General features: G+C 37.6%; 1 protein-coding gene across 1 annotated transcript in view; it reads right to left on the reverse strand.

Annotated features, from left to right (window-relative positions):
- Positions 1–887: 887 nt before the first annotated feature.
- The window catches only part of LOC114608607 (UDP-glucuronosyltransferase 2B17), a 29,523-nt gene continuing 13,219 nt past the window's right edge, over positions 888–17,191 (reverse strand). The window contains exons 2-6 of the mRNA XM_028752606.1: positions 12,712–12,860; positions 11,535–11,666; positions 5,693–5,780; positions 5,048–5,267; positions 888–3,403 (exon numbers count right to left, since the gene is read on the reverse strand). Of these exons, the coding sequence (XP_028608439.1) occupies positions 3,124–3,403; positions 5,048–5,267; positions 5,693–5,780; positions 11,535–11,666; positions 12,712–12,860 (869 nt within the window). The 3' untranslated portion in view covers positions 888–3,123. The remainder of the gene's footprint in view (positions 3,404–5,047; positions 5,268–5,692; positions 5,781–11,534; positions 11,667–12,711; positions 12,861–17,191) is intronic.

The following is a 17,191-nucleotide window of genomic DNA, read 5'->3' on the forward strand; positions in this document are numbered from 1 at the left end:
TCATGTAACTTAAATAGTAAAAAAAGCAAAAAGGAGGAGGGGGGATGGGATAGGGGGTTCTAAGGAGGGGAAATGGGATGACATCTGTATTATAAATAAATAAATAAAATATCCAATAAAAATTAAAATCAATCAATCAATCAATCAATCAATATAAGCCTTGAGAAAAAAAAAAGCAAAAGAACCACCTCAGTCTCTGGAGGGTCTTTCCTTCAGTCTCTGCTCCCTTTATTGTCTTGTACTTCCTTTAGACAGGAACAATTCCGGGATAAATTTTTTGAGATGGATCAATGGACCTACCTCTCAACCAGGGGACATGCCTAAGCACTGGATATTGTCTCTAGCAGTTCTCTTTCCCCTTTGTTGGGTATTTCAGCTAATGTCATACCCTTAGGGTCCAGGAAAGCTATTGCTTTCCGGGTATCTAGGACTTTTCTAGTGGCTACCATAAGTTCCCTATCTTCCACTGCTATACATCTCCTTTCAATTATCTGGTCCTCTGAACTTCTCCCCAGTCTCCTCCCACATCTGATCCTACCCTCCCTTTCCCCTCTCCCTCTACTATCCCTCCCAGATACTTCCTCCCTCTACCTCCTGTGATTATTTTGTTCTCCCTTCTAAGTGGGACTGAAGCACCCACATTTTGGTTTTCCTTCTTGATCTTCATGTGGTCTGGCATCAAAGGGAGGGTAGGCCCTTGGTCCTCTGGAGGCTTGATGCCCTAGTGTGGAGGAATGTTAGGATGGTGAGGTGGGAGTGGGTGAATAAGTAGGTAGGTTGGGGAGCACCCTCAAATAAGCAGGGGGAGGGGAATGGGATGGGGGTTGCAGAGGTGAACCAGGAATGGGGGAAACATTTGAAATGTAAATAAATAAAATAACAAATCAAACAATGAAATACATTTTTATTAAAAAGAACCTGTTCAGCTAGCATGTGTGATTCCTGAAATGCTTCCCCATGGTAGTGAAGTACCTGAGTACTTTAAGCCAATGACCTTTACCTACCCTGGATATTCCTATTCCTTTAGCCCAAAACTATACAGCCCTTAAATTACTCCAAGTAAAGTTGATATGCCTTCCTGAAGCTGGTTCCATTATGTCATTAATACTATTTGTAATCATGGACTGTCTGAAATCCTGTTGATTGACTCTGCTCCCTTTGTCCACGTAGACCAGGTCCAAGGTCCAGGGAAGAAGGGAGACCAAACGGGACTGAAATGACATATGTGACTTTAAACTTTTTTATTGCAGCTTCCAATATTTCTTTTTCACTTTTGTTTTTAGTGCTTTAATTTTAATTAATATGCTATTGTGTATCGTTATTGACTTTGCTGGTCCTTTTTACTCATTCTTCCAATGACTTCTACCTGGATGAGATTTTTGTTCCTCTATAATATCAGTTTTTTATATGGCTTCATCATGGATATTTTGGTGCCATTGACATTAAACTCATTTTTTTCTGTTGCAATATTCATGTATTTTTTAAATGTATAGTCATCTTTGATTGAAGGGTTCAGTTATTCTCCTCTTTCTTGAATTCCTGATGTTCTGTCTACCACTTCATTCATTCTCTTGTCGAAGGTTTCTATTACATTTATAATTTTACTAGTTGAGTTTTATTTTTTTTTTGGCTGTCCTGGAACTCACTCGGGAGACCAGGCTGGCCTCAAACTCAGAAATCTGCCTGTCTCTGCCTCCCAAGTGCTGGGATTAAAGGCATGCGCCACCACTGTCCAGCCTCCAATTGAGGTTTTATTACCAGTTAATTTCAGTTTTCATTTTCTTCAGTATTTCAACCTCTTCATTGAATACTGTTTTAATGTCCCCAATTATCTTATTAGTTGAACCTCTTGGTTTATGTTTTCTTTAACTTCGGTCAGTTTATTTCTGCATTCTTCTAGTTGACTAAAGTGATTAATATTTTTTAAATTTTGTATACTTTGAGTATGTTCACAATTATCCTTTTGAATTCTATGTGTGGAAGATGATCTAGGTTTTCTCCTTTTGATTTATTTTTTCAGAATTAATAATTTTTGTGAGTCCTAAAAGGTTATGATAGTTTGTGGAAAACAGTATAATGCTTACTTTAGTTAGGACTTCTATTTGTTTCCTGTTCATATACTTCATTTCCAATGAACATTATACCTCATGATCACAGTTAAATTATACTGAAGAAGTACAAGTTTTCTATAGTGCTGTGTTAGAACTTTAAATATTAGAATGGTAACAACGTAAGGTATGCTAAAAGATAAGAATGAAGAAACAGGGTTATTTCCTGTTGTGGTTTGAATATAAAATATTTCAGAAGGGCTGATGAATTTGAGCAGTTTTTCCTAAATTGGTAATGTTGTTTGAGGCTATGTAATCTTAATTAAATGAGTTAAATCTTTGGAGGAAGTATATCACTGGAGCAAGCTTTGAAAGTTTATAACTTAGCTCCACTTTCTGCTCACTCTCTATGCTTTCTATATGTGGTTGAGATGTGATGAGTAAGCTTCCTCCTCTGGCTGCCTCATACCCTGCCTTCCCAGCTCTCATGCATCCTAAGGATCTGTATAGAGAATTCAAACTAAACTGTTCTGGTTTTCCTTTGAGCTGCTTGTGTTCCCTTGTGTTTGGTCATCACATTTTACTACAGGAACAAAATAGCCTACAGATTCGTACCCTTTAAAACTGATATCCAAAACATACCACACTTTATCTGAGACTACAATCAATTAAGACTATTACAGGAAAAACATATTTATATGTCAGTATTTGTAATGTGTAAGTTAGCTATTTTTTTGATTGTGGAGTTCTATGAAAACTACAGATTCAGTCTTGGTGAAAGAGGCAAATGGAAATATTGAAATATTGTAAGGTTAATACTTTGATTTTTAAGACTCTATCAAGTACATCTTTATTTTCCACATTTTTCTATAATATTTTTGCATTAAATAGTTTGAAAATTTAAAAAAATGGGATTTTTGATAACATTTCAGTATTCATAGTCTTATCTGTCTTCTTACATGATAAAAATTTACAAAGACTATCTGACTTGATAAAAAAAATCAGTGTTTAGAAAGTGGTTCATAAATTAGAATGAGGCTGAAAGTTTGTTCATGTAGTGAATTGTTAATGAGCTCTATTCATTCTTCATTTTCGTTTCTTTCTTTATGAAGAATCGGTAAATGAACAGGAGGCACTTCACAGCAATGGCAGCAATAGCTGCCACACAGGCAAGAAGGAATCCAATCACATCCAGAGAGTGGTACTGGTACCAGGTAAGGTTATGTCCAAGTGGTCTTAGGTGCTTGGCACTTTTGTGGCGCATGACAAATTCAATCCAGAAAACAGCCCTGTCCAAAGGCTTCATAGGTTGGTCATGGTGAATGGTTGACAGCCACATAGCATTCTTTTTATAGCTGTAAGAGATAAAATGGCTATCAATTAATAGAGAATGCTACCAAAAAAATCCTGCTCTTACCTATTGAGCCATCATTTGAGCCTAATTTTCAATATTATTGTTGATCTTGACTTTTTTGGTTAACATTTCAATCTTAGAAAAATGATCCAAATTTCACAGAGACACATGTAAGTGCATTTGATTCTATTGTTAAAAAGATTATTGATGATAATAAAAAGGAGAAGGGTAACTTAGAAACATGTTTCACCAGCCCTATAAATATAAGTTTGATATGGCACAACAGGTAGGAATTACAATGGTGGTAACTCACCCTTCTACTGTTTACAAGCACAACAGCAAAATTGTATACTGTGTATTTTTTTCTCATGAGAACATCGTCATTTATTAGTATAGATATTACTGTTATTTGGAGTTTAGGATTCAACTGATCTGATGAAGGAATAGGAAGAGTAGATGCTCCTTAGAGATGGGGGTGGTTAATACAGATGAAGGTGCGAAGAGTGTGAAGAGTGTGAAGGGAGATGGCAGAATTCAAGGGATCTGATAAGAGAAATGGGAAGAGGGTAAGGGCAAGGGGAACAAGAAGAGGAGGGAAATGGAGAAAATAACAAGAAGAATGTCTGAAAAAAAAAACAGAAAGAATTATACTATTAATTATTTATGCTTTATATCCAACTCCATGCATAAATATACATATACAGTTTTAGTGAACTTTTCTCATCTGGACTTATGGTCCTCCCTCCAATAGCCAAGGACATCCTACCAAAAAGCCCCACCCCAGATATGAAAGCCTTCGTTTGAAGTGTTGGCCAGGGCTGTCAAAATCTTTCTTGGCCAAGCAGTGTGGAGGATGAAGCAGAAGGGGTTACATATTTAGGGCCATCCTGGTTTACATATGATAAAAACATAAAGCATAAAGCATAAGGAATTAGAAGGCAAAAAGTAAAGGAGAGAATGATGTGTGTAGGAGGAGCTAAGGTGGGAGGAGTAAGGAGAGGAAGAGGAGGAGTTGGGAAAGGAAGAGAAAAAAGGAAGAGGAGGAGCTAGAGAGGGCAGAGATGTAGGAGGATGGAGAACCACACAGGTATGGAGAGCACTCATGGGGAACAACTTATAGACTTATAATTAGGTTAGCTAATTGGGATACAAATCTCATTGTATGGGCATCTTATTAACCATTATCAAACATATAAAGCCTTTGACTAATCTATAAGAATTAGAGTCTCATTCTCTTACTGAGCCCACATGTATGGCAGAATGGTCTGGGCAATGCCCTGCCTTGCGAAGACAGTGTGGAAGATTGGCAGAACCAACTTTCATGCTGGCATCTAGTAAGTGGCAGGGCTGGTGTTTCTGGCGGGCTGGTTCTAGCTGCAGCATGCACGAAGCCTCAGGCTGAGAAACATGGTGGCTGAGCTAGACAGAGCCACCACAGCTTAAATAGTCTGCTTTAGTCAGAGGTTGATTTTAATTATTTACTATAACAGATGTGTGTACTGAATCATGCCCTAATTTATCTCTGTTCCTATCATTACCATTACCTTCACAAAAATTCATGTTTGTTTAGCCTTCAGTAAGAAGACAGTGAATGAATGAATGAATGAATGAATGAGTGATACACATTCTAAAAGGTTATACTCACGAAGGATTGTATAAGACTTCCTCCAGTGCGTTGAGCAAATCTGACCTTGAAAATGTTCTGATATTCAATGTAACAGCTGCTCCTTTGGCGACCATCTGGGCAATGTTATCATGTTGTTCTCCAAACAAAGGAATGCCAATCATAGGGATTCCATGATAGATAGCCTCATAGACACCATTGGCTCCACCATGAGTTACAAAGGCTTTGGTTTTTGGATGACCTAGAATAAGATGAATTCAGTTTAACATTAACCAGCAAGTTTTAAAAATATAAAGAGAAATGTTTACTATGAGTAACTGAAAAGAGATTTTCTTCATGAAGATTGTTGTAATGATAACCTCACTGAAATATCTTTCTGTCTCAGAGCTAGAAGAAACTTAATTTATAGAGGACTATTTTTATAGATTTGCATGTGACTAGAGACTTGAAAAATGAAACAGTCATTTCTAGTTGAAGACATGAAGTCCATAGTAGATATGAAAAAAAAAAGTGAGTGGTAAGAAAAGACCAAATCCATGGCAGAACTTGTTATCATAAATAAACAATCCATGAAACAAGTGTGATATAAAGATTTTGCAGCCAAAGGGATACATATAGGAATCAAAGTCTTAGTCATGATTTTGACTTTGTTTTCCAGAGTCTTACCAAGGAGGTCATTCTGAGGGAGCCACTTGTAGACTTTGGTATTGGGTCCTAAGGTTGCCGGGGTTTTGCCATCAAATTTCCAAAGAACCTGTTAAATATTAGACAATTTTTATTAGTGGAGCCAAATTTAACATTATAAAGACTGAGCAGAATATATTTAGGAATATAAATGTAGAGACATATACATATGTATATATGACAACAATTAATTAAAAAAAAGAGAACATAAGTTTGAAAGAGACCAAGGGGACATGTGTATGCAAGTGTTTGGAGGGAGGAATGAAAAGGGACAAATCATGTCATTATAATTTCCAAAAGAGAAATAATTTAAAATGTACCCCTTTTTTCGCATAAAGAAAACTTATCTGAAGATTGTCCACAGGATAAATGAGGAAGTCAGAAGAGGTGAGCAATGAGAAGTCTTAAAAGACTGAGAGAGGATGGTGCAGGAGATTTTGTGTTTTACACTCAGATACTTTGAACACAATCATCATTTTCAATGAAGAGATATGTAGACAAATGAGACAGTTAGCAATACATGAAAATATTAATACAATGCCATGGTGATGTAATTCAACTACAAAGAATATTGGCAAATTACTACTAATTTATTTTCTATAAATCATTTTGATAGCTCTAATATTCCAGTTTCAATACTGTAATAAAATACATTTTAAATACTTAAGAGGTTATGTTCAGTTTTTCTATTTATTTTCAGTGAATTTAAGTTTTTTGTCTTTGATTGTGTATTCTTAATTATTTCCCATCCAGAATTATCTTTGCCATGGAGTACTTGGAACTAATGGCTAATGTGTTGGCCAATAGGAATTTGGAATCATCTGACCCATCTGGAAGAACCCTTGAATACTGTAGTGTTGGAATTGTCCAGGCATGGAGTCATGTGAGTAGAATTCTGAGTGCATTGAGAACACTCCAAGAGTGGCAGAATTTGAGGGTGAGGAGGCAGGAGTGAGTGGGTGGGAGGGAGCACACTCTCATAGAAGCAAGAGGAGGGGGGATGAAATAGGGAATCTAGCGGAAGTGTGAGGATGTGTTTTTGTAATTTAAAAAAATGGTAAATGGAAATGGTTGGTTGACTTCTGAAATGTTAATGCCACCATGTTGTCAATTTTAGCTTTATAGCCTGATTGGTCTTCAATTGTTATGGATTTGAAAAAATGCTTTTATACTATACCTATTCATCTTGATAATAAGGTATCTTTAGCCTTTTCTGTTTCTTTACTCAATCCTAAAGAACCACAGCTTTGATATCAATGGGCTGTACTACCTCAAGGCATGGCAAAAATCCACTATTATGTAACAAATCCATGCTAGAAAGGTTTTAGAGATTGTGAGGCAGGTCTTCCTACAGGCTTATAGTATTGATTCTCTAAACTATCTCCTGTAAGTCACCTCCAAACTGAAAGAGCTATAATCTGTATCTGACATGACTCATGATGTGCTACATAAATATGGTCTGACTATTATTCCTGAAAATGTACAAAGATTAGATACTGTGTAATATCTGAAGCAACTAGGAGTTAGATCCTGTTAGTACCCATGGAAAACAAAATTGAAAAACACTCAACACTAAGAGTAGAGCGGAATCTGAAGTAAAGGCCATCCAGAGATTGCCCAACCCGGGGATCCAGCCCATATGCAGACACCAGACCCAGACATCATTGCTGATGCCAAGAAGTGCTTGCTGACAGCAGCATGATATAGCTTTCCTGAGAGGCTCTGCCAGAACCTGACAAACACAGATGTGGATATTTGCAGCCATCCATAAGACTAAGCACAGAGATCCCAATGAAATAGTTATGGGAAGGACTGAAGAAGTTGAAGGGGTTTGCAACCTCATAGGAAGAACAACAATATCAACCAAACAGACCCCCCAGAGAGCTCCCAAGGACTAAACCACCAACCAAAGGAGGACCCATGCCTCCAGCTGCATATATAGGGAAGATGGTCTCCAGCTGGCATCAGTGGGAGGGAGAACCTTGATCCTGTGAAAGCTCAATGTCTCAGTGTAGGAAAATGCCAGGGCGGTGAGGCAGAAGTGGGTCAGTGGGAGGGAGGGTGGGTGCAGATGTGGATGCTAGGAGCCAACTATCAGATTGAGTTCATGGACCCTGGTGGGGGAGCTGGCAGAAGGACTGGAGATGATGGAAATTGCAACCCCACAGGAAGAACAACCTTCTCTTGAAACACTCTGTGCTCCCACAAACTAGACCACCAGCCAACCAGTGTACAGAGAGGGTTTCATGGATCCAGATACATGTGTAGCAGAAGATGGCCTTGTCTAACAGAAATGGGAGGGGAGGACCTTGGTCCTGTGGAGGCTTATTGCCTTAGCATAGGGGGATTCTGGAGAGGTGTGGTGGAGAGGGTGTGTGAGTGGAGGAGCACTCTAATAGAGACAAGAGGAAGGGGAAGAGGGAAGCTGTGACATGCCGTCTTGTGGACAGGTAACCTGGAAGTGGGAAATCATTTGAGATGTAAACAAATGGAGTGATTAATAATAATAAAAAGAAGTTTGGGGATGGGAGATGGCATAAGGGGATTGCAGAAGGGAAAACAGGAAGGGGGATAACATTTGAAATATAAATAAATAAAATAACTAATAAAAAATAAATAAAAACACTCAAAAAATTCAAAATTATTAGAGAATGCTAATTGCATACACACTATTTTGAGAATATCTAAATTTGGATTAATAAATCTATTTAGAACTCTGAAAGGAGAGATGACATTGAATAATCCTTGATTTCATCTTGAGAGACAAAAGTATTACAGCCATTTAAATCTGAAGTAAACAATGCATTTGTTTATAATGTGGATCCTTCGCTGCCTTTACACTTATTTTCGTCACTAAGTTGTCTCCTATACATATTAAAGCTAAGAAAATAAACCATGGAATGGACCCATTTACACCATAAGGGCCATAAAATACTAACTACTCACCTTTCTCTTCTTGCTCAGTTAATACATCTGGGGAGGCTCTAATGTTACCAATTATATGGACATATTCCTTTCTGTATTATCTTACACCTAACTAACAATCAGTTTTAAAGAGAGTTACAGGAGTCTATAGAGTTTTCAAGTTTCAAACAGATTCTTACAGTAGGATAGGGAAGTTTTAATTTCATCCTCACAGCCTGCCATGCTCCCATTACTACAGGATCTACAACAACTGTTCAAACCAGCACTCATCCTGTGTTTATTACTCATACATGTGCACACTAAGCTCCCTGGTTCTATTACAAAACAAAAGAAGCAAGCTGATGCATTAAGCAGCGATATTCCTACTTTCCCACAGCAGCAACACCACCACCTACACAACAATGGTGCTGGAGTTCTTGTACAATATCACATCCCACTTAGACAAGTGAGACAGATTGTACTAGAATGCCCTACATGTTCTCCCTTATAATATCATATTCTTAAAGCTAGAGTTAATGCAAGAGGTAAAAAAAAATTAGTGAACTGTGGATAGTAGATATAACTTACTATGCTCTTCTCCCTTTGATACTGAACCTGCATGTATGCATTTTTATGTACTCTAAAGTTTTTGGGTTCTTCTTCTATACTCAGAGAATGCTTTTGCAATGTACTCTTTTCTTCTCCACACTTTTAATGGAATCAGAGGGCCTACTTCAATAAAAATGACTATGGACCAGCCTGTAGTAGAGATAAAAATGAAAACTTCTGCAAATGATGATGCAAATATTAATTATACTGTTAGACTTCTTTATAATCATAATAGTCAAGGCATAATTGAAAGAAAGTATAGAATGTTAAAATAACAACTAGTTTAAAAAATATTGGGTGACACCAAGGGTCACCCAATTTTCTTTGCACTTACCTTATTGATTCTTATTTTAAAAATTATCTGAAAGGGATACATGTTCAGAAATTCAAAACTATTTCTCTACAGAACATTCCGAACTGCCTTTAAACAGGCCTGTGTGATTTCAACAATTTGAACCTTGGAAACTCAGTTGGCTCAAGCAATTGGGCTAAGGATATGCAACTAGCATTGCAGATGTTTCCAATAAAAAATTTTGAACACCTCTTAGGTTCCTATAGTCCTGAGTTATGGAGGAGAAAGGTGGAGGGTGAGAAGATTGTAGCCATCATCATGAAGATAGCAACCCTCCAGCTAAAAGGTAAACAAGAATTTATTGACTATACCATCAGAAGTAAAGTCTGTGTACTTTGGACCAATTAAAGACCCTATGCACCAAGGAAGAAGTTAACAGTTGCCATTTGTCAACTGAAAATCTCTTTCTGGTGATACCATCCGTTTTCACCTGTGAACCTGTGTATACTCACACATCCAAAGATGGGTAAATCTGAATGCATATTAAATCAAAATCACTTTGTATATTCTGTGTTTAAAAAACATTAAAAGGAGGATATGTGTGAAAATGGTCCAAGACTGGAGGAGATTATTGACAGCTTGTGAAGACACTCCAAGAAAACAGGACACGGGTTTTTAAACTCAGTTTCTTCAAACTCAGAGATTATTTTGGATTGTAATTTGACCCCCTTCTCAGCTCTAGAAAATAGAAGTGGGTCTACTTCAGGTTGACCACTTCTACTTGCTATTGTCCAGATTAAAGTGTCCTTTGTGTTTCTCATTAGGAAAGAATGTTTTTGTCATACACAGCTCATTTTTGTGATTGTACACAGCTCATTTTTGTGATTGTACACAGCTGGAACTCATGCGTTATGTACTCATAAAACCTTTCTTAACCCTCAGAGTGTAAGGTTTTGATTCTTTGAATAAAGTTGACTATTGCATATGGCTTTAGCCTCCCACTTCCTCTGGAGTAGTGACAGGATAGGATTTAAACACAGATATTGAACTTGGTGTACCAACTTAACCCAAGAAGAACACATCCTTTATGGACCAATTGCAGTGGACCAATGGTTCAGAACATATTGGCATCATCTGCACACTGGACTTACTCCTCATCTCCAAATGACAACTATGACCACATAGTTAGATTGACATCTTTTTTTACATTTCTTTAAGAGTTTCATATCAGATTTTTTTTTATTCATCCCTCCATACCTCAATCTTTGCTATATCACTCCCTTCCATATCCACCCTACTTTGGTCCTTAAAAACTATCTGTCCTACTACCACAGAAGCTTGGACAGGGGGATTTCTTGCTGATGAAGCCACTAGCTTGAGCTGCAGTGTGAGATTGTGTCAAGTCATAGGGTTTGGAAAGCTGCTCCAGAAGGGTTTATATTAAACATACCTATAAACTGCCATGGTATTGTGAAAGCCCATTGTATTAAATTGACCTGTGCAGTACTGACTGTGTGTTTTTATCATCAAAAAACAAAAATAAAAGCAACAACAAAAAAACCCAAAACCTAAGGAGCCATTTTTCTTCTCCAAATATTCTACATGTGAGGATTTCCACTACAGAATGGTTGATTTAGATTTGGTTTGTTTTTTGGTTTTACATGCGTTGTACATGTTGGCTAGATTCACTTGAATTTAAAATCTATCCAGCTATTATCTTTTTCATAAGAATCAAGAAGAATTTGCTACATGTCTACATCCTTGACAGTGGTATCATCATAATGACAGCATTTTCGAATGTACCCAGAGACCACAACATTGATATCCAAGGTACTCAGAGCCAAAAATACCTTCTGTAATCTTGTAACATCACTTGTGTGTTTCTGTTTGTAATTTGGCTAAGGTAAATTAGATCTTACCTAAACCTTTAGATTTCTCATAGTTTTTTCTAGAATCAGACCTTACAAGGACTTTTATAGACTCAATAAACAGTTGCTTCCCATGGGCACTTTACCTCACCTTTTGTGGAATCTGGGCAAGAGCCCATGCAATTGCATTGGCCTTATCTTCTGTCATGTTACTGACCATTGACCCAAGAGAAAACACCACCACACCCTGGTCTCCCGAGCTCTGGACAAATTCTTCCATATCCTGTGAATAAATAACTTGTTCAATCACATAATAGCAATTGTAGACAAATCACTCATGAAACTTTTACAAAAAACCTAGGAGAATAAAAATTGAAGTATTCTTAGGAATTTTTAGAATGGTGGTGTTAAAACATACAGAAGGCAGAACTGGCACAGTTGAACACTGTCAGTGGTATGAAGTGCACTCACACATGTTCAAAAAACATTCTTAGTACTTTCCTCTGGCAAAATGAAAGCTAAGGAATGCAAGTTTAATATTGAAATATTTGTAAAATTCTTGCTGCATTACATTTTTCATTCCATAGATTGCATAAATTTTGCCTTGCTGCTTAGGTTTCTCCTATTATAGCTGATTTTATGTTATAAGCTAGTGTCTATTGAAATAATATTTATGGTGTGGTATGTACATATGTGATAGTTAATGCATTTTCCCCCCTGTAGTAAATAAAATGTTTTGTTTCTTTATAAAATAGTCAAAACTTTGTGGTAAACACATACTATGTAATAATTTTCTGATATTGTGTATAAATGAGAGTACTTTATTAATTTCTCCAAATTCCCTGCCTTTGTTTTAGGTAATGAAGTCCATGATAATATCAGGTGTTCTACTCTATTAACTTTAACATATTATTTTTGAGACTGTCTCCCACTGACTGAACAAGAATCTCACCATTTTAACAGATTAGTATCCCCAGTATTAACCTGTTTCTGCAACTCAGTACTATAGTAATACATGCTATGTCAAAACACTCAGCTTTTATGTGGGCTTTGGAATTCAAACTCACATTGTCATGGTTGCTTGGTAAGGACTTTATCCAATGGCAAATCACTCTAGTACCCTACATGACTTAATTTAATGCATTTATATGAATATTTTCCAAGTCTATTATGTTCTTTCCTGAGTTCATTGAGCTCCTACTTATCAGGATTCTTAATTCCACTTCCCATGCATCTCTATCATTGGGAGAAAAAGGTAATGACAGATGTAGAATCACTTTCTACAGGAATGAAATGAAATGAAATAAATGTAAAAAGAATGTATTTACCTTAGGTAAAGGTTTAGCAGGTTTCAAATGGAGTCCTCCAACATATTCAATATTTGGTAAGGTTGGGTGAGGAAACTCCAAATCCCAGTAGGACCGAATGAGCCACATTTCTGCTTTGCCCATGGTCTCAGCTAAGGTGGTTGGCCTTCCTAGACGGAGAAAATGAGCAAATGCAACAGAGAAAAGTTGACAGGACTGTCTGTTTATTTCCTTAAATGTGTTGGAAAAACTTGTGTTTGATGTTGAACATGTGTATTTAAAATGTAACACTTTTAGATATAATATAACTTACATCAATAATTGATTTGTAGATCATGTAAATACATGTTAATTTGTGTTTACTTTTATTTTTATTTTTTTTTTAAATTTTTTTATTGGATGTTTTATTTACATTTCATATGTTGTCCACTTACCCCATCCCCCACCCACCCAGGAACCCCCAATCCCCTCACACCTCCTCCTTCTTCTTTGTGGATGTAACCTCTATCTACCCCCCCACTCCCACCTCCCCACCCTCAAAACTCCCACCCCCTGGGGCGTCCAGCCTTCATGAGGTCAAGGATCTCATCTTCCACCTGTGCCCAGCAGGGCCCTCCACTCTTATATATTCAGCTAAGGCCCTGGATCCCTCCATAAGTGCTCCCAGGCTGGTGGTTTAGACCCTGGGAGCTGTGGTTGGTTGGTATTGTTGCTCTCCTCATGGGGCCACAAATCCTTTCAGCTCCTTCAGTCTTCACTCTAACTCCTCCATTGAGAACCCCATAATCACTTCAATGGCTAGTTGTGAGCATCTGCCTCTGAATATGTCAGACTCTTGAAGACCTCTGAGGAAACATCCATATCAGGCTCTTATCAGCATGCACTTCCTGACTTCCACATCAGCATCTACCTTTGGTGACTGCACATGGGATGGATACTCAGGTGGAAAGGTCTTCAGATGGCCCCTCCTTCAGTTTTTGTCCCTCGCTTTGTCTCCATATTTGCTCCCTTGAGTATTTTGTTGCTCCTTCTAAGAAGGACCGAATCACCCCCACTTGGTCTTCCTTCTTTATGGACTTCATGTGGCCTGTGAGTTGCATCTTGGGCATTTTAAGGTTCTGGGCTAATATCCAATAATCAGTGAGTGAATACCATGTGTGTTCTTTTGTGATTGGCTTACCTCACTCAGTATGATAATTTCTAGTTCCATCCATTTAACTAGGAAACTCTCGAATTCAATGTTTTTAATAGCTGAGTAATACTCCATTGTGTAAATATACCACATTTTTTAAATCCATTCCTCAGTTGAAGGACATCTGGGTTCTTTCCAGCTCCTGGCTATTATAAATAAGGCTGCTATGAACATAGTTGAGCATATGTCCTTGTTATATGTTCGAGCATCTTCTGGGTATATGCCTAGGAGTGGTATAGCTGGATCCTCGGGTAATGCTATGTCCAATTTTCTGAGGAACCGCCACACTGATTTCCAAAGTGGTTGCACCATCTTGCAGTCCCACCAACAATGGAGGAGTGTTCCTCTTTCTCCACACCCTCGCCAGCATCTACTATCACCTGAGTTTTTAATCTTAGCCATTCTGACTGGTGTGAGATGGAATCTCAGGGTTGTTTTGATTTGCATTTCCCTGACAACTAAGGATGCCGAGCATTTCTTTAGGTGCTTCTCGGCCATTCGAGTTTCTTCTGTTGAAAATTCTTTGTTAAGCTCTATACCCCATTTTTTAATAGGGTAATTTGGTTGCCTGGAGTCTAATTTCTTGAGTTCTTTGTATATATTGGATATTAGCCCTCTATCAGATGAAGGATTGGTAAAGATCTTTTCCCAATTTGTTGGTTGTCGTTTTGTCCTATTGACAGTGTCCTTTGCCTTACAGAAACTTTGCAATTTTATGAAGTCCCATTTGTCAATTCTCGATCTTAGAGCATATGCCATTGGAGTTCTGTTCAGGAACTTTTCCCCTGTGCCCAAGTATTCGAGGCTTTTCCCCACCTTCTCTTCTATTAGTTTCAGTGTATCTGGTTTTATGTGGAGGTCCTTTATCCACTTAGATTTGAGCTTTGTACAAGGGGATAAGAATGGATCAATTTTCATTCTTCTACATGTTGTCCTCCAGTTGAACCAGCACCATTTGTTGAAAATGCTGTCCTTTTTCCACTGGACAGTTTTAGCTCCTTTGTCAAAGATCAAGTGACCATAGGAGTGTGGGTTCATTTCTGGGTCTTCAATTCTATTCCATTGATCTTCCTGCCTGTCTCTGTACCAATACCAGGTAGTTTTTATCACTATTGCTCTGTAGTACAGCTTGAGGTCAGGGATGGTGATTCCTCCCGAAGTTCTTTTATTGTTGAGAATAGTTTTCGCTATCCTAGGTTTTTTGTTATTCCATATGAATTTGAGAATTTCCTTTTCTAACTCTGTGAAGAATTGAGTTGGGATTTTAATGGGGATTGCATTGAATCTGTAGATTGCTTTTGGCAAGATGGCCATTTTTATTATATTAATCCTGCCAATCCATGAGCATGGGAGATCTTTCCATCTTCTGAGATCTTCTTCAATTTCTTTCTTCAGAGACTTGAAGTTCTTGTCATACAGGTCTTTCACTTGCTTGGTTAGATTCACACCAAGGTATTTTATATTATTTGCAACTATTGTGAAGGGTGTCATTTCCCTAATTTCTTTTTCAGTCTGTTTATCTTTCATGTAGAGGAAGGCTACTGATTTGTTTGAGTTGATTTTATAACCAGCCACTTTGCTGAAGTTGTTTATCAGGTTTAGGAGTTCTCTGGTGGAAGTTTGGGGGTCACTTAAGTATACTATCATATCATCTGCAAATAGCGATATTTTGACTTCTTCCTTTCCTATTTGTATCCCTTTGACTTCTTTTTGCTGTCTAATTGCTCTGGCTAAGACTTCCAGTACTATATTGAATAGGTAGGGGGAGAGTGGGCAACCTTGTCTAGTCCCTGATCTTAGTGGGATTGCTTCAAGTTTCTCTCCATTTAGCTTGATGTTGGCTACTGGTTTGCTGTAAATTGCTTTTACTATGTTTAGGTAGGGGCCTTGAATTCCTGATCTTTCCAAGACTTTTATCATGAAGGGATGTTGAATTTTGTCAAATGCTTTCTCAGCATCTAGTGAGATAATCATATGGTTTTTTTCTTTAAGTTTGTTTATATAGTGGATTACATTGATGGATTTCCGAATATTGAACCATCCCTGCATTCCTGGGATAAAACCTACTTGATCATGATGGATGATTGTTTTGATGTGGTCTTGGATTCGGTTTGCTAGAATTTTATTGAGTATTTTTGCATCGATGTTCATAAGGGAGATTGGTCTGAAGTTCTCTTTCTTTGTTGGGTCCTTGTGGGGTTTGGGAATGAGTGTAATTGTAGCTTCATAGAACGAATTGGGTAGTGTTCCTTCTGTCTCTATTTTGTGGAATAGTTTGAAGAGAATTGGTATTAGGTCTTCCTTGAAGGTCTGATAGAATTCAGCACTAAAACCATCTGGTCCTGGGCTTTTTTTAGTGGGGAGACTTTTAATGACTGCTGCTATTTCCTGAGGGGTTATGGGACTATTTAGATGGTTTATCTGCTCCTGGTTTAATTTTGGTACCTGGTATCTGTCTAGGAAATTGTCCATTTCATCCAGGTTTTCCAGTTTTGTTGAGTATAGGCCTTTGTAGTAGGATCTGATGATTTTTTTAATTTCTTCCGTTTCTGTTGTTATGTCTCCCTTTTCAGTTCTGATTTTATTAATTTGGATACTCTCTCTGTGCCCTCTGGTTAATCTGGCTAACGGTTTATCTATCTTGTTGATTTTCTCAAAGAACCAACTCCTGGTTTTATTGATATTTTGTATTGTTCTTTCAGTTTCTATTTGGTTGATTTCAGCCCTGAGTTTGATTATTTCCTGCCTTCTACTCCTCCTGGGTGTATTTGCTTCTTTTTGTTCTAGAACTTTTAATTGTGCAGTCAACTTGTTAGTGTGTGCTCTTTCCAGTTTCTTTTTGTAGGCACTTAGAGCTATGAGTTTTCCTCTTAGCACTGCCTTCATGGAGTCCCACAAGTTTTGGTATGATGTGTCCTCATTTTCATTGAAATCTAAAAAGTCTTTAATTTCTTTCTTTATTTCTTCCTTGACCAAGTCATCATTGAGTAGAGAGTTGTTCAGTTTCCATGTGCACATGGGTTTTCCATTGGTTTTGTCATTATTAAAGACCAGTCTTATTCCATGGTGATCTGATAAGAGGCAAGGGATTATTTCAATCTTTTTGTATCTGTAGAGGCTTGTTTTGTGACCAATTATATGGTCTATTTTGGAGAAGGTACCATGAGGTGCTGAGAAAAAGGTATATTCTTTTGTTTTAGGATGAAATGTTCTATAGATGTCTGTTAAGTCCATTTGGTTCATAACTTCTGTTAATATCAAAGTGTCTCCGTTTAGTTTCTGTTTCCATGATCTGTCCATTGCTGAGAG

This window comes from Grammomys surdaster, unplaced genomic scaffold, assembly GCF_004785775.1.
Source record: "Grammomys surdaster isolate TR1022 unplaced genomic scaffold, NIH_TR_1.0 125928, whole genome shotgun sequence".
Classification (NCBI taxonomy): Eukaryota; Metazoa; Chordata; class Mammalia; order Rodentia; family Muridae; genus Grammomys; species Grammomys surdaster.